Here is a 17,588-nt window from a genome sequence, read left to right on the forward strand (position 1 = left end):
CAGCGTCAAGAGGGCAAGCATACATGTGTGTTATTTTCCCCATTTGCTTTAGCCAATATTTGCAGTCAATCATTTATATTCAATCATTTTTACCATTTATCATCCATATCATTTAATCGTGTTATTTTTTTATTTTATATTACTTACTATTTTTAAATGAAATGTGATTTTGTGGAGAAAACATGGATATAGTTTGTCATTTGTATCCTAGTGAGTATCTTTGTCAATCTTGGTTCATTTGCTGTTGTAGGCTGTAAAGACATTTATAAATAAATGGAATAATTTAGGGAAGTGATATAAAACTGTAATGCGGTCAACTAAGGTTGTAATGCGACCGGCCTGGAACAGCAATAGCTGTGTGTTTACTGGAAAATAACCGTAGAACGCTCAGTAACCAATCAGAATCAAGAATTCAACAGCCCTGTGAAACTAACTATGAACTATGAATGTAACTATTAGGGCTGGACCCGAATATTCGTTCGGTGGGTTGGTATTCGATTTGAAAATTTGACATTCGAACTTTCTTTTTTTTTTTTTTTTTGCACACCCGGGATCCCCCGCCAACGGTTCTCATTCGCGCTTGAATAAGGCCGGCGACACACTGGCTGCGTGGCGTGGGCGTCTCAGCTGAGTGGCGTGTCCATTTTTATTTCGGCTCCCATGTTAACAGGTTGGAGTTTGCACACTGCCTGCGTGAGACACGAGTCTCAGGCGCGGCTCGAGCCACGCGGAAAACGTGTGCATGCTAGAAATAGAACCGACGCCAGGAGTGCTCTGGCTAGAGCACAGAACAGCGGAGTGTGTATGGACCGAAGTGCATGCCTGAGCTTGTGTTTTGGGTTAAGCTACGTTGCTTTGACATTGTGGAAAATAGAATAATAGAAACAAAATGTATTAGCCTTTTTAATCCGTGTATCATTCGTTCAATCGTTTTTTGATTTAATATTGAAAGTAGAAAAATGAGAAAACAGTTCCTTTTTCGATTTTTCATTTTTTCCAAAAAACGAAAAACAAGAATTCAGCTTGATTTTTCGTTTTTCGTTCTGAGGTAGCAAAATTAATAAACAGCTGGAAAATTCGATTTCTTCACGTGGGCGGGAATGAAACGCCCCTTTCCTCTGATTTGTCAGCCGAAGATCAAACTGTCCCTTCATCAGTTCTTCCTCAGTTCTGCACTGCAGAATAAGAGTCCTCCGTTGTGTGGATTCTTAACGCGTTTATTGCAACTACATTTAATCTTTTTTTCATCAAACAACCAGACTAACGAATGGTTCGACACAACCCGTACTGGGAAATAAACTAGACAGGGCTTTCTTCTGTGTAGATTTAAATTCACCAAACTTTATGCTTTGCATCAGCTCGGTATGCAGGGTAAATGACGGCTGTTAGCCTAACATGGTCGCCCTCGATCGCCCAGTAATTTTTTTTAAATAATAAATGTAGATATAGATAATCAATATAATTAGTTGTAAATTAAATATTTTAAACACTTATAGAAAAAGAAAAGAATAATGCATTGACTATATATAGCCTAAGCCTAGGCTATATTAACATAAACGCATGAACTGTCATTCAGACTGACTATCTAACAACCGGAGAACAGAGAACAACAGAGATATTAAAATACATACTCTTCTGAGTTTTATAATGTAGGCCTTATAGTGTTTTATTAAAATTTATTAATTTATATCTCAAAGATGTGCGCTTGTGCGCAGTGCACTGGGTCATGTTGAGAGGGAAACAAACGCATTTTATTATTAGCCTATTCAGAAAAAGACCGGTAAATAAAATTCAACATTAACATTATAAACACTATTAATAACATATAGGCTATTTCTATGCGTATTTTACTTCCCCTTACCATTACTTCCCCTTTGACATTTGCCTATGTCAAATCCTTAAATGAATGGTATTCAGAAAACAACAAGAATAAAAAATAAGTAGCCACGTATAATAAAAAATATAACCTAATAGCTTATAATAATAGCCTATTGTGTCCTTTATTATAAACAACATTTAGCCAAGCCTAAACAAATTTAGGCTATTTGAATCGAAACTGAAACTGTACCGACGTTGGTTTCGCGCATCTCGGTCCCAAGTTTCCATATTTGCAATGCAAAATTTCGATGCTAACTGTAAAGAAGGCTTTAAACTTCAGTCGAGTCCCAATATAGGCCTACACGTATAGGCTAAATCATCATCTTCACAGCATGGGAAATGAGTTTGGAATAACTGTTGTGCGGCACAGCCTTTATATTGTACAACAGACGAATTAAATTAAGCAGAATAACCTTTTATATATTTGGTTGACTGTGTTTTATTTTAATAATGAACAGGCTGCGATGTCAAGTTAGCAATGCCAGAAGTGAACTGATAATAGCCTATGTTGCCTATGTTGTGAGAGCGAGCGATGCGTCGGCGCCATCACTTGGATTTGTTGCTCAGCAGGGGAAATAACTTCGTTATTCGTTACTCTGTCATTCGAAACAGTAAAAATTTATATTTTTATTTGTGTACATTCAAAATGACTACAAAATGTCATGCCTTTGAAAAATAAAGAAAACAACATGATTTCTACTTTAGTGCGTCTCAGTCTCCTTGAACATCTTTCTGGCGCACACCAAAAATGAACCAAAATAGAGTGAATAGCCTTCGGACGCGCCTACTTTTCAAAGTCAACATTTAGATTATTTGAAGTAAAATGTATTATATAGTCACTTAGGAATAAAACTCAGCGTGGTTCATGATAAAAAAAGTACAGTTCGGAAAATATGAAAATAGCAAACCCCTGGCACTTGAGAACTCTGGTCTACAAAGAAGAAAGCCCCGTCTAGTCTATTCCCCAGTACGGGTTGTGTCGAGCCATTCATTAGTCTCGTTGATGGAAAACATGAAAAAGTTGCAATAAACGCGTTAAGAATCCACACAACGGAGGACTCTTATTCTGCAGTGCAGAACTGAGGAAGAACTGATGACGGGACAGTTTGATCTTCGGCTGACAAATCAGAGGAAAGGGGCGTTTCATTCCCGCCCACGTGTAGAAATCTAATTTTCCAGCTGTTTATTAATTTTGCTACCTCAGAACGAAAAACGAAAAATCAAGCTGAATTCTTGTTTTTCGTTTTTTGGAAAAAATGAAAAATCGAAAAAGGAACTGTTTTCTCATTTTTCTACTTTCAATATTAAATCAAAAAACGATTGAACGAATGATACAAGGATTCTTTTTACCCGTTATTATCAAACTAAATTAATCTCGTTTTTAATTTAACTTAATTTCGTTTTTCTTTATTTAAATTTCGTTTTTCTTTATTTAAATTTTGGTTTTTCTTTATTTACATTTCGTTTTTCTTTATTTGAATTTTGTTTTTCTTTATTTAAATTTCGTTTTTCTTTATTTAAATTTCGTTTTTCTTTATTTAAATTTCGTTTTTCTTTATTTAAATCTACCCTTTACTGTGTCAGTAATTTGTTAGTCAGAAAAATATTAGACTACCTTAAAAGTATTGCTTAATTTAACAGACGTGTGTGCATTTTATATCACTAGTGCAGTGTCCGTTCTCGCGTGAGGCGCGCCGCTTCCCACTCGCGCTGTTCTGTAGTTTACTAAAAGTTTATTAATTCTGAATGTGTCACGTCTCGTGTCCATCTATATTGCACCAAATGCGACATTGCACTCCCTTGTGAAGTCGACTGGATGAACGGTTCTCGAAATAATCAAAATGCAAACGGACATACAGACATAGAGATTCCTGCCTTTATTAGAGAGAAGAATATGTTCAGCCCCCTCTCTCCGAAGCTTTGAATATTCGATGTTCATTACTACCGAAGCTTCGAAGCTCAAAAAATGGTATTCGGACCAGCCCTAGTAACTATGAAAAACATTTGAAGCAATCCTTTCAAAAAGCTGTAAATGACGGCACAGAAGAAGCTTACTTCAATTTGTTGGGGTGCAGAGGTGATCTTCCTGCCATTTTTGTCAATGACGAAAGCAGACACACTGGTTTGTCCGATCACCAGACCTTTGACCAGAAATGTGGCCGTATCTTCTTCTGATGAATCGGGCAGAGTTCTGACAAACAACAGAAGTGTCTTAGCTTTCACAGACGCCAGCACATCGAGTACAGAAGATCTGGCATCGGTTACTCACTGCAGAGATATGATGGACGACGCGGCCCTCAGCTTCAGGTTCATCACAGAGAAATACTTGGACAGGAAAGGCTTCTTGTTGCCATCCAAAACACGAACGTATGCTTTGACGGACTTGCCGATCTCAACCTAAAATGATAGTGTAATCTGAATTCAACCTCTGATTTCAAAACCACTTCATTAAAGATCATAAAGTGCACAAGCATGAGGCTTTTATAATTTCAAAACGGATTTGTTAGTGAAATTCCTTAATCTATTCACACATTCAAGTGGATGTCACCAACCTTGTCGACCACACGCACATACACCTCCAGAATATCAGAGATGTGAACTGTAGCCGTAGCGGGGGAAGGAAAGGTCAAACAAAGGTCATGAACCATCACCTGCAAGACCCCGGCCTGAGCTGGGACAACCTGAGTCACAATGACATGAGATTAGATTAGATTCAAAACTACATTGATTTTACAGTGTGCAGAAGAGACAAGTTATTACCAGTTTACAGTATATTGTGCAGTCAGCTCACTAACAGAGTTTGTGAAATAATTTAATGTTCCAGGTTCAACACAAGTTAGGCTTTAATGGGCATTTCACAGAAAATTTTAACTCATTCCTCAGTTTACAAAAGTAAAATAAGTGTAACAGAAACACATTAACACTGTCTGTGTAAAGTTACAACTTCTGTTATGACCATGTAAAGCCCAGTGAGTTTCACATCATACAAGCAAATACACTTTAGCATACTTTCAGTAGCACTTATTATAAAAATATACTTTTAAAGTATATACTTAATTACAAACTTAACGTAATGTTTTTGGTATTAGGCTAAATGTAGGGCTGGGCGATATGGCTGAAAACTGTATCACGATATAAGTGTTTTATATCGGCCGATATCGATAATTATTGAATTTTTTTATAACATATTTAAAATAAGGACCAGTTCAGGAGACAAATATATTACATTTAAAGATTTTTTATTTTAAACTTAACCTACCTCTGATTATAATCCCATCAGTTATAAAGGCAGAAATGTCAACACGACCATGGAAAACTCAAAAGTCTAAAATCACAATGAACACTTAACAATTATCTCTTAACATTAAGGTGCAAAATTAAAGAATACGTAATAAATGCTTTATAAAGGGGTGGGCGATATGGCAAAAATATAATATTACAACTTCTTTCTATAAATTCTATAAATCTATTTCTTTCTATTTTCTATAAATTATACATTGATACTTATTAAAGCTATTAATAAAGTTATTAGTCAAGAGCAGTGAGTGATTTTCTCTTTACATTTTGTTGTTTTATTAACATTAAAGGGATAGTTCTCCTAAAAATTCTAATTTTCATAATTTACTCTCTCACGTTGTTTTAAACTCGAATAAGTTTCTTTCTTCTGTTGAAAATAAAAGTTATTTGGAAGAATGACCAACAGTTGATGTACCCCGGTGACTACCATAGTATATTTTTCTCCTATGGAAGTCAATGGGGACCAGCTACTGTTTGGATACCCACATTCTTCAAAATATTAATATTAGAAAATATTAGAAGGCAATTAATACAGGTTTGGAACAACAGTAGAGTGCGTAAATAATGAGATAATTTTTATTTTTTGGGTGAACTATCCCTTTAGGGACAAGCGGCAATGTGTTTACTATTACTACTGTCTCTTTAAGAGCTGCGCGCGACGCGTCTATTATACACGCATTTGACATGCAGATTTTCTCTCAATTTTCTCAAGTTTGCTTTCACTTTAGACATATCCGACTAGTTTATGTAAACCTTGTGTGTATATAACAGTATGAGCAAAATAAGACTCGAAAGATTACTTAGTATTCAGGCGCTGGTAGACAGGCTTTTAGTGCATGTGAGCTTCACATGTACACGCTGAGAAACGCACATGCTAGAACAGCGCATCAGCACGCGAATAACAGAGAAACTGACGACTGTCTTGCATAATCTGCAGATGACATTGGTCTGACTACGGTCAGACTTCAAGTCAGGCGAGCTGACTTTTCCTGTTTTATCTAGTTACTAGAGAGTGAGTGCCTTTGTTCATGCAATCAAACCTGCTTGCTGGTTTCTTCCGACGAAAAAAAAAATAAAAAATTATCGAACGTTTTATCGAACGCATTTTTTATTGATATTGATTACGTGTCTATCGCGATACATATCGTTATCGTTTTATCGCCCAGCCCTAGCTAAATGTTACAATTTAGTTGCAATTTAGTGCATTTTAAATATATCAACTTTAAATGTAACATCAAACAACAACACAATATAGTTAAAAATATAATCAAGTACTTTACATGTGCTTTAGTATGTTAGTCAACATCAAAATGAGTATACCTCTTCAAAAAACAACAAAAGATTACTAAAACAATGAATTAATATGTACTTTAAGGTAAAAGTTTTAATTTAACATTGCAAAGTGGACTTAAGTGTCTTAAGAAACAAACACTCTCTTTAGTGTACTCTCTTTAACTACACTGAAGTGCACATTAATTACAATAAAACACACTTATTTTTCACAAGTGAAGGAGACCAGAAAGCGACTGTTTACATAAAGAAAAATTCAATCATATAAACGAACCCTTCGCTCCAATCAGTCTCACCTTAAAAACGTGACTGATCAATCTTAACATCTGCAATGTTTGCTGTCGCTATTTTATACACTTCCACAATTTTAACTTCAAAACTCACAAGCTGAAATTTAATCTGAGACGTTCCCATTCCAAGCTTGTACCCCTGGTATGGGAACAGTTTGAGCTGTTTTAACTGAAAGCAACTACTATCTTTACAATTACAATCTTAAAATATATCAGTGCCATTGTTTTGTCTCAAGATTCACACCAGTAATGTTTTTCTCTAAGTTCATTTAGAGCATTTAAGTAGCTTTTATAAATGTGTCTAAGGCCTAATCCTGGCTTAATCTAAGCCCTGTCCCTGAGTCTACTGAATAAGTCACCTTTGCTGTCGTCCAGAGCACAGATGTTCAGTATAGGCTCTCCTGGTTAAAGGGTTAGTTCACCCAAAAATGAAAATTCTGTCAGTAATTACTCACCCTCATGTTGTTCCAACCCGTAAGACTTTCGTTCATCTTCGGAACACAAATTAAGATATTTTTTATGAAATCTGAGAGCTGGATCACTCCTCCTGCAGGCTTATGGACACCTTAACTTGCTGGCCCAGAAAATGTATTAAAGACATTGTTAATATAGTCCAAGTGACTACAGTGGCTCAATCTTAAGTTTATAAAGCGACGAGAATACTTTTTGTGCGCAAAAAAACACCAATAGTGAGCCTACGTGGTGACGTGAAACACAGACGCGCTACGCTATTACACTACGTGAAAAGACTCGAGGTCCAGAGAGAAGGAAATGAAAAGTGGAATAAAGTCGTTATTTTTGTTTGTTTTTGCGCACAAAAAGTATTCTCGTCGCTTTATAAACTTAAGATTGAGCCACTGGAGTCACTTGGACTATATTAACAATGTCTTTAATACATTTTCTGGGCCAGCAAGTTAAGGTGTCCATAAGCCTGCAGGAGGAGTGATCCAGCTCTCAGATTTCATCAAAAATATCTTAATTTGTGTTCCGAAGATGAATGAAAGTCTTACGGCGTTGGAACAACATGAGGGGGAGTAATTACTGAAAGAATTTTCATTTTTGGGTGAACTAACCCTTTAAGACACGGTCAATAACACTTACAAGAACACACTTGTTTAATTGAAATGGAACAGTTACAGGTCAATGATATCTTAAACCCATGGGATCAAATATGAATTCCTCTTTTTTCTTAGGGTGATTTGTAATATAGTGCATCAACACTGAATTGAGTTCTCTTTTGCGTCTTCTTACGCTTGGACAGACAAATGTAAAATTATGACACAAACACACAAATGTACAAATTTAAAACAGAAAATTATGTCAAAATATCCCCGTAAACCCAGCAAGTTATGTCTTAAGTGAATGTAAACATTGTGTAACAGTGTATTGGATCCTGGATCCCGCTATTGCTAATTTGCTTATTTGTTCTTATTGTATTACTGACTGTATACTTGTCTTCAACAATGTTTGAAATCGAGTCTAGTTTATTAGTTAGTTGTTCTTTAGGCTGCTGATTTTTGTTAATGGTATTCAGCTGCAACAGAATGTTTTGCAAAAAGACAATAAATATGTTTGATATCTAAATGTTTGACTTCATTATTTTCTACCATATTGGAATCGAAACTGGGAATCAATAAGCAGAATCGGAATCGCTAGAATTCAATCGATACCCAACCCTAATGTTCAGCTGAAATAGTTGTTTGCAATACAAAACACCACCAATAGCCCCTGACAGAGCTCATCTTCTGCTGAACCTGGAACAGTCCTGTAAAATGTTACCTGAGCAATTCCCTGGGACTCCTGAAACGTGACCTCTGCGATTCCACCGACGCTCGCATTGATGTAGAAATACCCGGAGCCCTGCTGAAGAGTCAGATCCGCCTGCAGAGAGGGGTGTGTCAGCACACTGGACAAGCTCTTTCAGGCACAGCAGAGCGTGCGTGTATGTGCGTGTGTGTGTGAGAGATCTCACCGTCACATCGGGATGGTTGTATATGGTGATGGTGTCAGGGGTCACCCTCACGTCCTCTACTAACAGAAGGTCAAGCGTGGCCGAGACGGGGCTCAGAGGATCAAACTAACACACACATAAACAAAACACACATGAATCAGAGCTCCACTTTACACGGAAGTTCAAAACAATCCAATATGCATGAGTAAAAAGGCAGTCGTCCACAGATATGGATTTTTTTGCTGGCTGGTGCCAATTAAAGCATCTAAAAACACCACATAGACACTTAAACAACATTAAAAGCTTGATTTTAACACAGGGGGATTTTAACAATAGTAAATAACATAAGCATTGCAATTATATTTAGATTTATTTTACTTAATATTTACTGCAAAATATTTATTTGAAAATGTATCAATCTGAGATGTTTGATTTCTGATTTATACTTTAGATAGCAACTACTTGATTCTGTAATCTTACTATGGCATTTTTTAAAAAATTAAGTTGCATGCCTATCATTACACAATACAGTCATCTATTAAGTACAGATCACTGTTGGTTTACAGATTAGACATGCTGTTACATTAGTTGCTGCATGATCTGAGGCATTAATTTGCTGTGATACTATAGGGCTCTGGGGGACTTTATAAAAAACTTTGAAAAGTATTTTGTGTGTGTGTGTGAGTGTGTGTGTGTGTGTGTGTGTGTGTGTGTGTGTGTGTGTGTGTGTGTAAGAAATGCGTGTCCAGTGCCAGCCGGTCTCTCCTATGCACATCTGATTCACACAGGTTCAGCCAATCACACGGACAGGGAACATGCGTTTGTAAACGGGTTACAATGAGCTCTGGGAGGTTTGTAGAATTACATGTTTAACAGGTATTTAAAGACTTCTTTAAATTATATAAATGCTGATTTTCGGAATGGCTACAGTATATATAAAAAGTTTGCTTATCTATTAATAGCCAAAACTGTTAAACAAAGATGGCAAACTAATGAAGACAGAATTGGTGTCTTGGTTCTCAATACTGTCAAAATAAAAGTCTAGCTCACAACATTTAATCGCCCAAAACTTGCCAAAACCAAAAATGAGCTGATATATCGTCTTGGTGATATATTGGTGGACCACCAGTAAGAGGACTTTTCCTTATCGTTATCTTAACAACATGCTAGGAGAATCAGGACAGGGATAGAATTAACACTCTAAGTGTGGCGCTAATGTGTGACTATTGCTGCCAAGAAGAGCCTTTGAAATGAAGCTGAAGCTCCTCTTGAGTTAGCATGCCAGTCGCTGTAAACTGCTGGCTAGGCATTAGCACAGAGCTAGCGTGTGCCGCTGTTTCAGCTTCCTGTGCTGTTAGCTCTGTTGTTGGCAACGGTAACTGTGGTTATGCTGTTGGGTGATGTGTGTGGTTAGAGACAGCTGGTCACTTCCTGCTGAGGAAACGAGGCGGCTCATGATCTCCAGAAGTGCAGTACTCATGATTTTGATCTCCAAACGTTGTTACCTTACAGTACCACCTGTGTTCGGGATATGGGGGTTTGGTTTGATGATATGATATGATAAACATGATAAACAGATAAGTGCTATCTTTTAGCCAAGGTTAAGCCATTGTTGTCTGCAAAGAACTTAAAGATTGCTATGCATGCTTTTGTAAGATTAGACTATTGTAACTCTTTATTATATGGGTGCCCCTCAGATATGCATCACACGTTTGCAATTAGTTCAAAATGCAGCTGCACGGCTTCTCAAAGGGAAGCGTAAATGTGAACACATTACACCGGTTTTGATCTCGCTTCATTGGCTACCGGTTTAATATAGAATTGATTTTAAAGTTTTGTTATTTGTTTTTAAGTCTTTGAAGAAGCAGGCTCCACAGTACCTATCTGAACTACTACATCCACACTGTCAAGATCACTCAGATCGGGGGACTCTAATTTACTATCTGTCCCTAGAGCTAGACTTAATAACAGGGGTGATCGTGCTTTTGCAGTCATCGGCCCTAAGCTATGGAATAGCCCACCGGCTGACATCAGATCCACCCAAACTTTGTCAATTTTTAAATCAACTTTGAAAACGTATTTTTTTTCCAATAGCTTTTAATATATCTTTATATATATATATATATATATATTTTTTTTTTTTTACTGTTTTATATGTTTTCTATCTTGATGTTTGTCTTCTTGGCCTTGTAAAGCACTTTGGTCAACACCAGTTGTTTTTAAACGTGCTATACTAATAAAATCGTATTGTATTGTATTGTATTGTCTCTGATGCTGATCGCTCAATCTAAACCAGAGATCCACTGAACCCACGTCCCCCTGCCGCCACACGGCTCTGGCAGCTCAGGGTCGGCTCTAGCGCAGGAATGGACTCTCGTTGCTGACTAGATCCACCAGATATCAGATATTCACACCCTTTTATACTTAAAAAAAAAACAAAGAAAAAACAAACAAACACAAGACAGCCACAGTAACTTTACATTGTAATTATACACCTCCCTGCCAGCTTCGCAATTTAGCCCATGCAATATTAATACAATAAATATTAATTTGGTTAGCAATAGTTTTCCTAATTTAGAAAAAAAAAAACTTGCCAACAAGAATAAACACATTAATAAGCAAGCATTGTGTGTATTAGTTATTATTTTTATCTTGAACTCTGCTGTCCAAGCAGCTTTTTGAACTAATGATGGGTGCTCAGTGCCCTAAACCTGACAGTTATAATTAGATGTATAATTAGCTTTTCTCTTCTTACATTAGCCAGACGGATGTTTGACCGCTGCATTCACGTCTACGCCATGACACAGCATTTTAAAAACCTCAAGTAAAAAGAAGTTCAACTTTTTAAAAACGAGTCATTTCACAAAAAATTCTGTGTGCACAAAAACAAAGATAAAAGAATAACCGTGCATATCGACTGCAATCTTGTATTGTATTCCTGACCATGCTTTGATCTGAAGTAAATGGAGTCGATTTATTGTGGATTTGGTTGAGGTGCATATGAAAGAAGAGCACAGAGGAACTCACTCCACTGGGAACCGCGGCGTGCTCCAGGTGAGGCGTCTGATAGCCGACCGCGCTCACAGTGATCGCTGCCACACCCGACTCATGATGCACCAGCACCGTCTGATGACCTGCGGGAAACATATATTACATATATGCAGCACACACATTCGGGCTGAGCAGTATGACGGTATGGTGACAGTAGAAGTGTGTGAACCAGTAGATTAAATATGTAGAAAAATTCAGTACCACTGCTTTTATAATGGTTATGTGCTATATAGGCATGGCAAAATGTACACTTTATGTACGCAATTATGCTTATTCTCATACTTTGATACTGCTATCATGTCACCATTGGCTTTTGTCTTGCTTAGTTGGTGACACTTAATACTCAACAATAATATTGATCTGTCAGCAAACAAAGGTTTCTGTACCAAATATCAAGTTCTGCTTTTCTGATGTATCAAATACTTACTGTATGTCATGCAATAAAATGCAAATGAATTACTTAAAAATCATACAATGTGATTTTCTGGATTTTTGTTTTAGATTCCGACTCTCACAGTTGAAGTGTACCTATGATACAAATTACAGACCTCTACATGCTTTGTAAGTAGGAAAACCTGCAAAACCCACAGTGTATCAAATACTTGTTCTCCCCACTGTATATGCTATATAATATATGCATTTATAAAATTACTCAGTGTAAGGATTTTTGCCATACCATCCTTCCCTAATACATATTTGTTCCTCATAATCATCAATTATCTCAGTATTTGTTATAAGGTACCGTGAAGTTTTCTCTGCTTGCTGTCGTCCTCGTGCACGTGTAGTTTCATGGGCATGGTCGGTTCGATGCTGGCCAGGGAAACTCTGGAGGACTCCCAGATCATACTCAAAGAGCTGAAGTTATCAAACCTCCGGCCCTGCTGGTCGAACGCCGACACATCCAGCTCCGGGTTGTGATAGTTTGAAACGGGCACCTGCAGAACAAGCACACACGCTACTGAACTTCCTGTCATGTTAAAGGGGAGCTTGATTATGATTTCACTTTTCTAGCTTTAGTTAGTGTGTAATGTTGCTGTTTGAGCATAAACAACATCTGCAAAGTTACGATGCTCAACGTTCAAAGCAAAGGGAGATATTCTCTTTTACAGAAATCGTTTTTTAAGGACTGCAACAAACGGCTGGTAGGAACTACAATGAGCTTCTTCATGGGTTAGTGACATCACCAACCCTAGAATTTACATAAACCCTGCCCCCTGGACACAATTTATAGATTATCATGACAGAATATGCTAATCAATGACTAGAAGATAACTCCACATCAGCTGCATAAATTCATCAACTAACAATTCAGAAATGTCCTGTTTCTTCTACATGTTGTCACTTCTTATTGAGTCTCTCCATCATTGTCTGACTCCGGTTTGAACATAAAAGGCTAAAAGTTTTTGAAATTTTCAACAATTTTTTAACCCTAACCCAATTTTCACATGCTATAAAATATCTGTGGGGTATTCTCTGGGGACTTCAGAGGCTTATTTGACATCTTGTGAAAAGGGCATTATAGGAGCCCTTTAAGACTACACACACTGAGCGCTGGACTGCTCACCACTTGTTTGTTCTGCTGCAGCAGAGGACAGGACACGTCCAGCTGTGGGCTCATGTAAATGGGGGTCAGTGTGAGGCGTGATGGAGGAGCACACACGAACTTCACAACAGCTGGTTCCACAGCAGGGAAGGGGTTCGTCATGGTGGGCTGGTTTCCAACAGTCACTGCTAAGATCTGCGAACATTTCAAACATATCAGTCCACATTTCTAGTGGAAAGTCTAGACCGGTGTTGTTCAAAATGACGGACTACGAGACATAATTGCGCCATTTGACTGTTTCTACAGATTAAAGAGCAGCGCGTCAAAACATTGGAGTGGTTCACACCATAAGCACTCAGGGTTGTTTATGGTCATGATCTTTCGGAGCTTTATCTATAATATTTTTATCTAGAGCCAAAAGTGCTTCATTCAAGCACTCTCCGCTCCGTGCACATTGCTTCTCTCTTTCCCTCGCTAAAAACGTAAAGCGCCACATTAAGAGCTGCAGTGACGCGGTTATTTTAACAACAGTAGCAGAAACACGGCGAGCAGCAAAATAGAGACTTTCTCTAAAACACTGCAGAAAACGTTTGTATCTGTCACACAGATTACTCTGACGATTTAACTAAACAAGGTTTGACACAAGTTGATGTGGCGTCTTTAAACATTTTTTTTATATACATTTAGCATTATTAAAGGGATAGTTCACCCAAAAATGAAAATTCTGTCATCATTTACTCTCCCTCAAGTTGTTCCAAACCAGTATGACTTTCTTTCTTCTGCTGAACACAAAAGAAGATATTTTGAAGAAAGTCGGTAACCAAACGACTGATGGACCCCATTGACTTCCATAGTAGGAAAAAAAAAATACTATGGATGTCAATGGGGACCAGCAACTGTTTAATTACCAACCTTCTTTAAAATATCTTCTTTTGTGTTTAGCAGAAGAAAGGAAATCATACAGGTTTGGAACAACTTGAGGGAGAGTAAATGATGACAGAATTTTCATTTTTGGGTGAACTATCTCTTTAATCAGCATTTCATAATAAACAATGTTAGAATTAGGAAAATTATTAGATTTTTTTTTTCTATTTTTAATTTATTTACAAAAAAAATCTATAAATTACTAGTTAACTTTGTTTTGTCCTCATGATAAGAGTTTTGATTACTAAAAACAAACAATGTACGTAATCTAATAGTTTATTGCTTTGAGTAAAATATAAAAATGGCCCATTCTTTTCTTAAGAGGTAAACCCTGCACCCCCAGTATGTTTTCTCAGTCCCTTCTATGTGCCGTACATGTAGGTGTCTAAATGTAAAATAAATAAATAAATAAAAATAGCATACATCTGAGCTTTTTATATTCATATCCAGTTGGAAGAAATATTTACTTTTTTGGGTAAATCTTTGGTAAAAAGAAAGTCACTCTTTTGGCTCTCTGGGCCCAAGACTCTCATCTTTGATGACTATTTTGAGTGTTAAGGTTTTTTTTTCTTTTACAAAGTACTCCGGCTGCCTTGATGGAACTGTATAACTGTTCTAAAAAAGTATAGTCCGGACCTCCGCTGTGAAGGAGACATAGAGGCCGGCGCCCTTGGACCTTTATTTGAATACCCCTGCAGGACATGAGGTTATAGGGACCTGTACCTGTTCTCCCAGAGCTCTGCATGTGGCTCTGACCAGATGTCTGGCGTAGGATCGCGAGGCGGGGCCCTGCAGAGACAGCGCAACGCTGCTGTGGTCCTCAGCCGTCAGGTTTCGGAAGAACTTGGATGGCTCTAGCACCCAGGGCCTCGGGCCTCCTTCAAACAGCATGTCTTTAGAGGAGCCCAGCGTCACCACAGCCACAGCCACAGGGTCAACCGGCTGCCGAAGACGACGAGGCACGGTCATCTACAGTTCACTGCTCACTCCTCCATCTTTAAAAGCATATTCACACATCTTACCTTGAGAGGCGGGTAGGCAGCGATGGTGATCTTTGCACTGAGATGAACATTACTATGGGTATAGCTGACCAACAGGTTGGTGTAACCAGGGGTCAAGGCCTTGACGCGAACCCCGCTGCAGTGGCCCTGACCTGGAGCAAGTCTACCTGAAGACACACACACACACACACTCAAAAAATACTGCAATACTGCAAGAGTACAACTGTACACACACTTGGATTACTTGCATAACACTTTGCTTGCTTCTGTTAAATCTGCCAATATTAATACAACAAAATCAAGACATTATTTGTCATTTTCGCATTTGAAGACCATTAATGCAGGACTTCAAATCACCTGCTGTGAAAAATGTTCTCATTATTATGCATAACCCGCATGTCTTTTTTTGTTTAAAAAAATTTGACCTTTGTATTTCAGGTAGGGCTGGGAGTTATGATGATATATAATGCTAAGAGATTTTGCGTATTGTTTATACTGTGGTATGCAAATATAGCCACATAGCACAGTACAAAAATCATTGTGATAAATCAAACAAAATGCACGAATGAGAAAATAAAGAGCGGGATGTACATGATTAAAACAAGTGATTAAGCGCAACAAGCCGGAATCGGATCCTTAAGGTTAGGAATCAGATACTAGTTATAAAATTACAAATCCTCTCATTGATTCCTGTGTGCACATTTTATTGTGGTTTTAAACCATTCAAGCACAAGAAGACATGAAAGATCTCAATTCGGCACTGGCACACTGTTTTCTGAGCACATGAGCCTCAGTGCACGAATACTGAATGGAGTTCTCTTTCATGTCTTCTTGCGCTTGAACGGACAGATACACAAAATAATGTCAAAATATCCTTGTAAACAGTTGTATATGTCATAAGTGAAAGTAAACAGTGGCTGTTTGGTTACCCATATTCTTCAAAATATCTTCTTTTGTGTTCAGAAGAAGAAAGAAATTCATACAGGTTTGGGAGAGTAATAGATTCATTTGTGGGTGAACGATGCAAGTCACAGAATCTATTCTTTTAGCATGAACTCAACTCACCCTCCAGCAGCTGAAAGATGCCGTGACTCTCCATGTCCACCTGCATGTCGAAGTGTGAGCAGTCACTGAGCGTCACTCTCTCTCCGGCCAGCTGACCGAAGATTCGCAGCGGCAGGTCCAGGTTTAAGCCCACACGGGCCTCCACTGCACACGGGCTGAACTCCATGCCCACCGGCTCGATCACATACACCTGCAGGAACAACAGAGCAGATCCATTATTCATTTATTTCAGGGCTGGGCATCGATTAATCGCATCCAAAATAAAAGTTTGTGTGTTTACATAATATGTAAAGTTTGTGTTATAATTATGTAAAGTTTGTGTTTATATAATCTACACTGAACAATCTACATTGTTAAAAGCGCTATATAAATGAAGATGACTTGACGACTTAATATATGTGTGTGTACTGTGTATAATTATTTTGTATATATAAATACACATATATGCATGTATTTATTTAAGAAATATTTGCATGTATATGCTGTTTATACATTTAAACAATTTATATTAAAAATAAATATAAATATTTTATATATAAATAACACATTTTTCTTAAATATATACACGCATGTGTGTGTATTTATAAATACAAAATAATTATACACAGTACACACGTTACGTAAACAAACTTTTACTTTGGATGCGATTAATCGTTGCACAGCACTAATTAATGACTTAACGCCATATCAGCAGCAAAGGCTATATTCATGGCAATCAACAGTATTTCAATTTTTACAAATAATTATGATTACAATATTACTTTGATACATTGTTTACAATCATTTAATTTACATAAAGCAGATTATCTAAGAGAAGAGCTCAAAATGTCTATGCTCAAACACAATTGGTTATTTAAAAAAGAATAATAAAAAATACATAAATTCAAGAACGATAAATCTAGAAGAGTGATTAAAACTAGGGCTGTCAAAAGATTAATCGCGATTAATCGCATCCAAAATAAAAGTTTGTGTTAAAATAATATGTGTGTGTACTGTGTATAATTAAATTTGTATATATAAATACACACACATGCTTGTATATATTTAAGAAAAATGTGTAATTTATATATATAAAAATTATATTTATATATAATATAAATTATATATAAATATTAGGGCTTGCATAGACTAGTCGAGTAGTCGATAGATCGACTACTTCAACCACTAGTCGACGCTGTCGGAAACAATCGACTACTCGAGCGTCCATTAAACAAAATTAATTAAAAATGGCGAACGTCACCAACAGACACCACGCGTCAGATGTGTGGAAGAATTTCATCAAGGATGACAAAAATATT

At 37.2% G+C, this 17,588-nt stretch overlaps 1 protein-coding gene across 1 annotated transcript in view; it reads right to left on the minus strand.

Annotated features, from left to right (window-relative positions):
• The window catches only part of nup210 (nucleoporin 210), a 74,390-nt gene that overhangs the window by 39,208 nt on the left and 17,594 nt on the right, over window positions 1–17,588 (minus strand). The window contains exons 13-23 of the mRNA XM_081386456.1: window positions 16,291–16,480; window positions 15,247–15,392; window positions 14,948–15,166; window positions 13,322–13,495; window positions 12,500–12,692; window positions 11,734–11,840; window positions 8,728–8,832; window positions 8,535–8,636; window positions 4,431–4,559; window positions 4,148–4,275; window positions 3,934–4,069 (exon numbers count right to left, since the gene is read on the minus strand). Of these exons, the coding sequence (XP_081242582.1) occupies window positions 3,934–4,069; window positions 4,148–4,275; window positions 4,431–4,559; window positions 8,535–8,636; window positions 8,728–8,832; window positions 11,734–11,840; window positions 12,500–12,692; window positions 13,322–13,495; window positions 14,948–15,166; window positions 15,247–15,392; window positions 16,291–16,480 (1,629 nt within the window). The remainder of the gene's footprint in view (window positions 1–3,933; window positions 4,070–4,147; window positions 4,276–4,430; window positions 4,560–8,534; window positions 8,637–8,727; window positions 8,833–11,733; window positions 11,841–12,499; window positions 12,693–13,321; window positions 13,496–14,947; window positions 15,167–15,246; window positions 15,393–16,290; window positions 16,481–17,588) is intronic.

Source organism: Scardinius erythrophthalmus, assembly GCF_964197995.2.
Source record: "Scardinius erythrophthalmus genome assembly, chromosome: 15".
Taxonomy (NCBI): Eukaryota; Metazoa; Chordata; class Actinopteri; order Cypriniformes; family Leuciscidae; genus Scardinius; species Scardinius erythrophthalmus.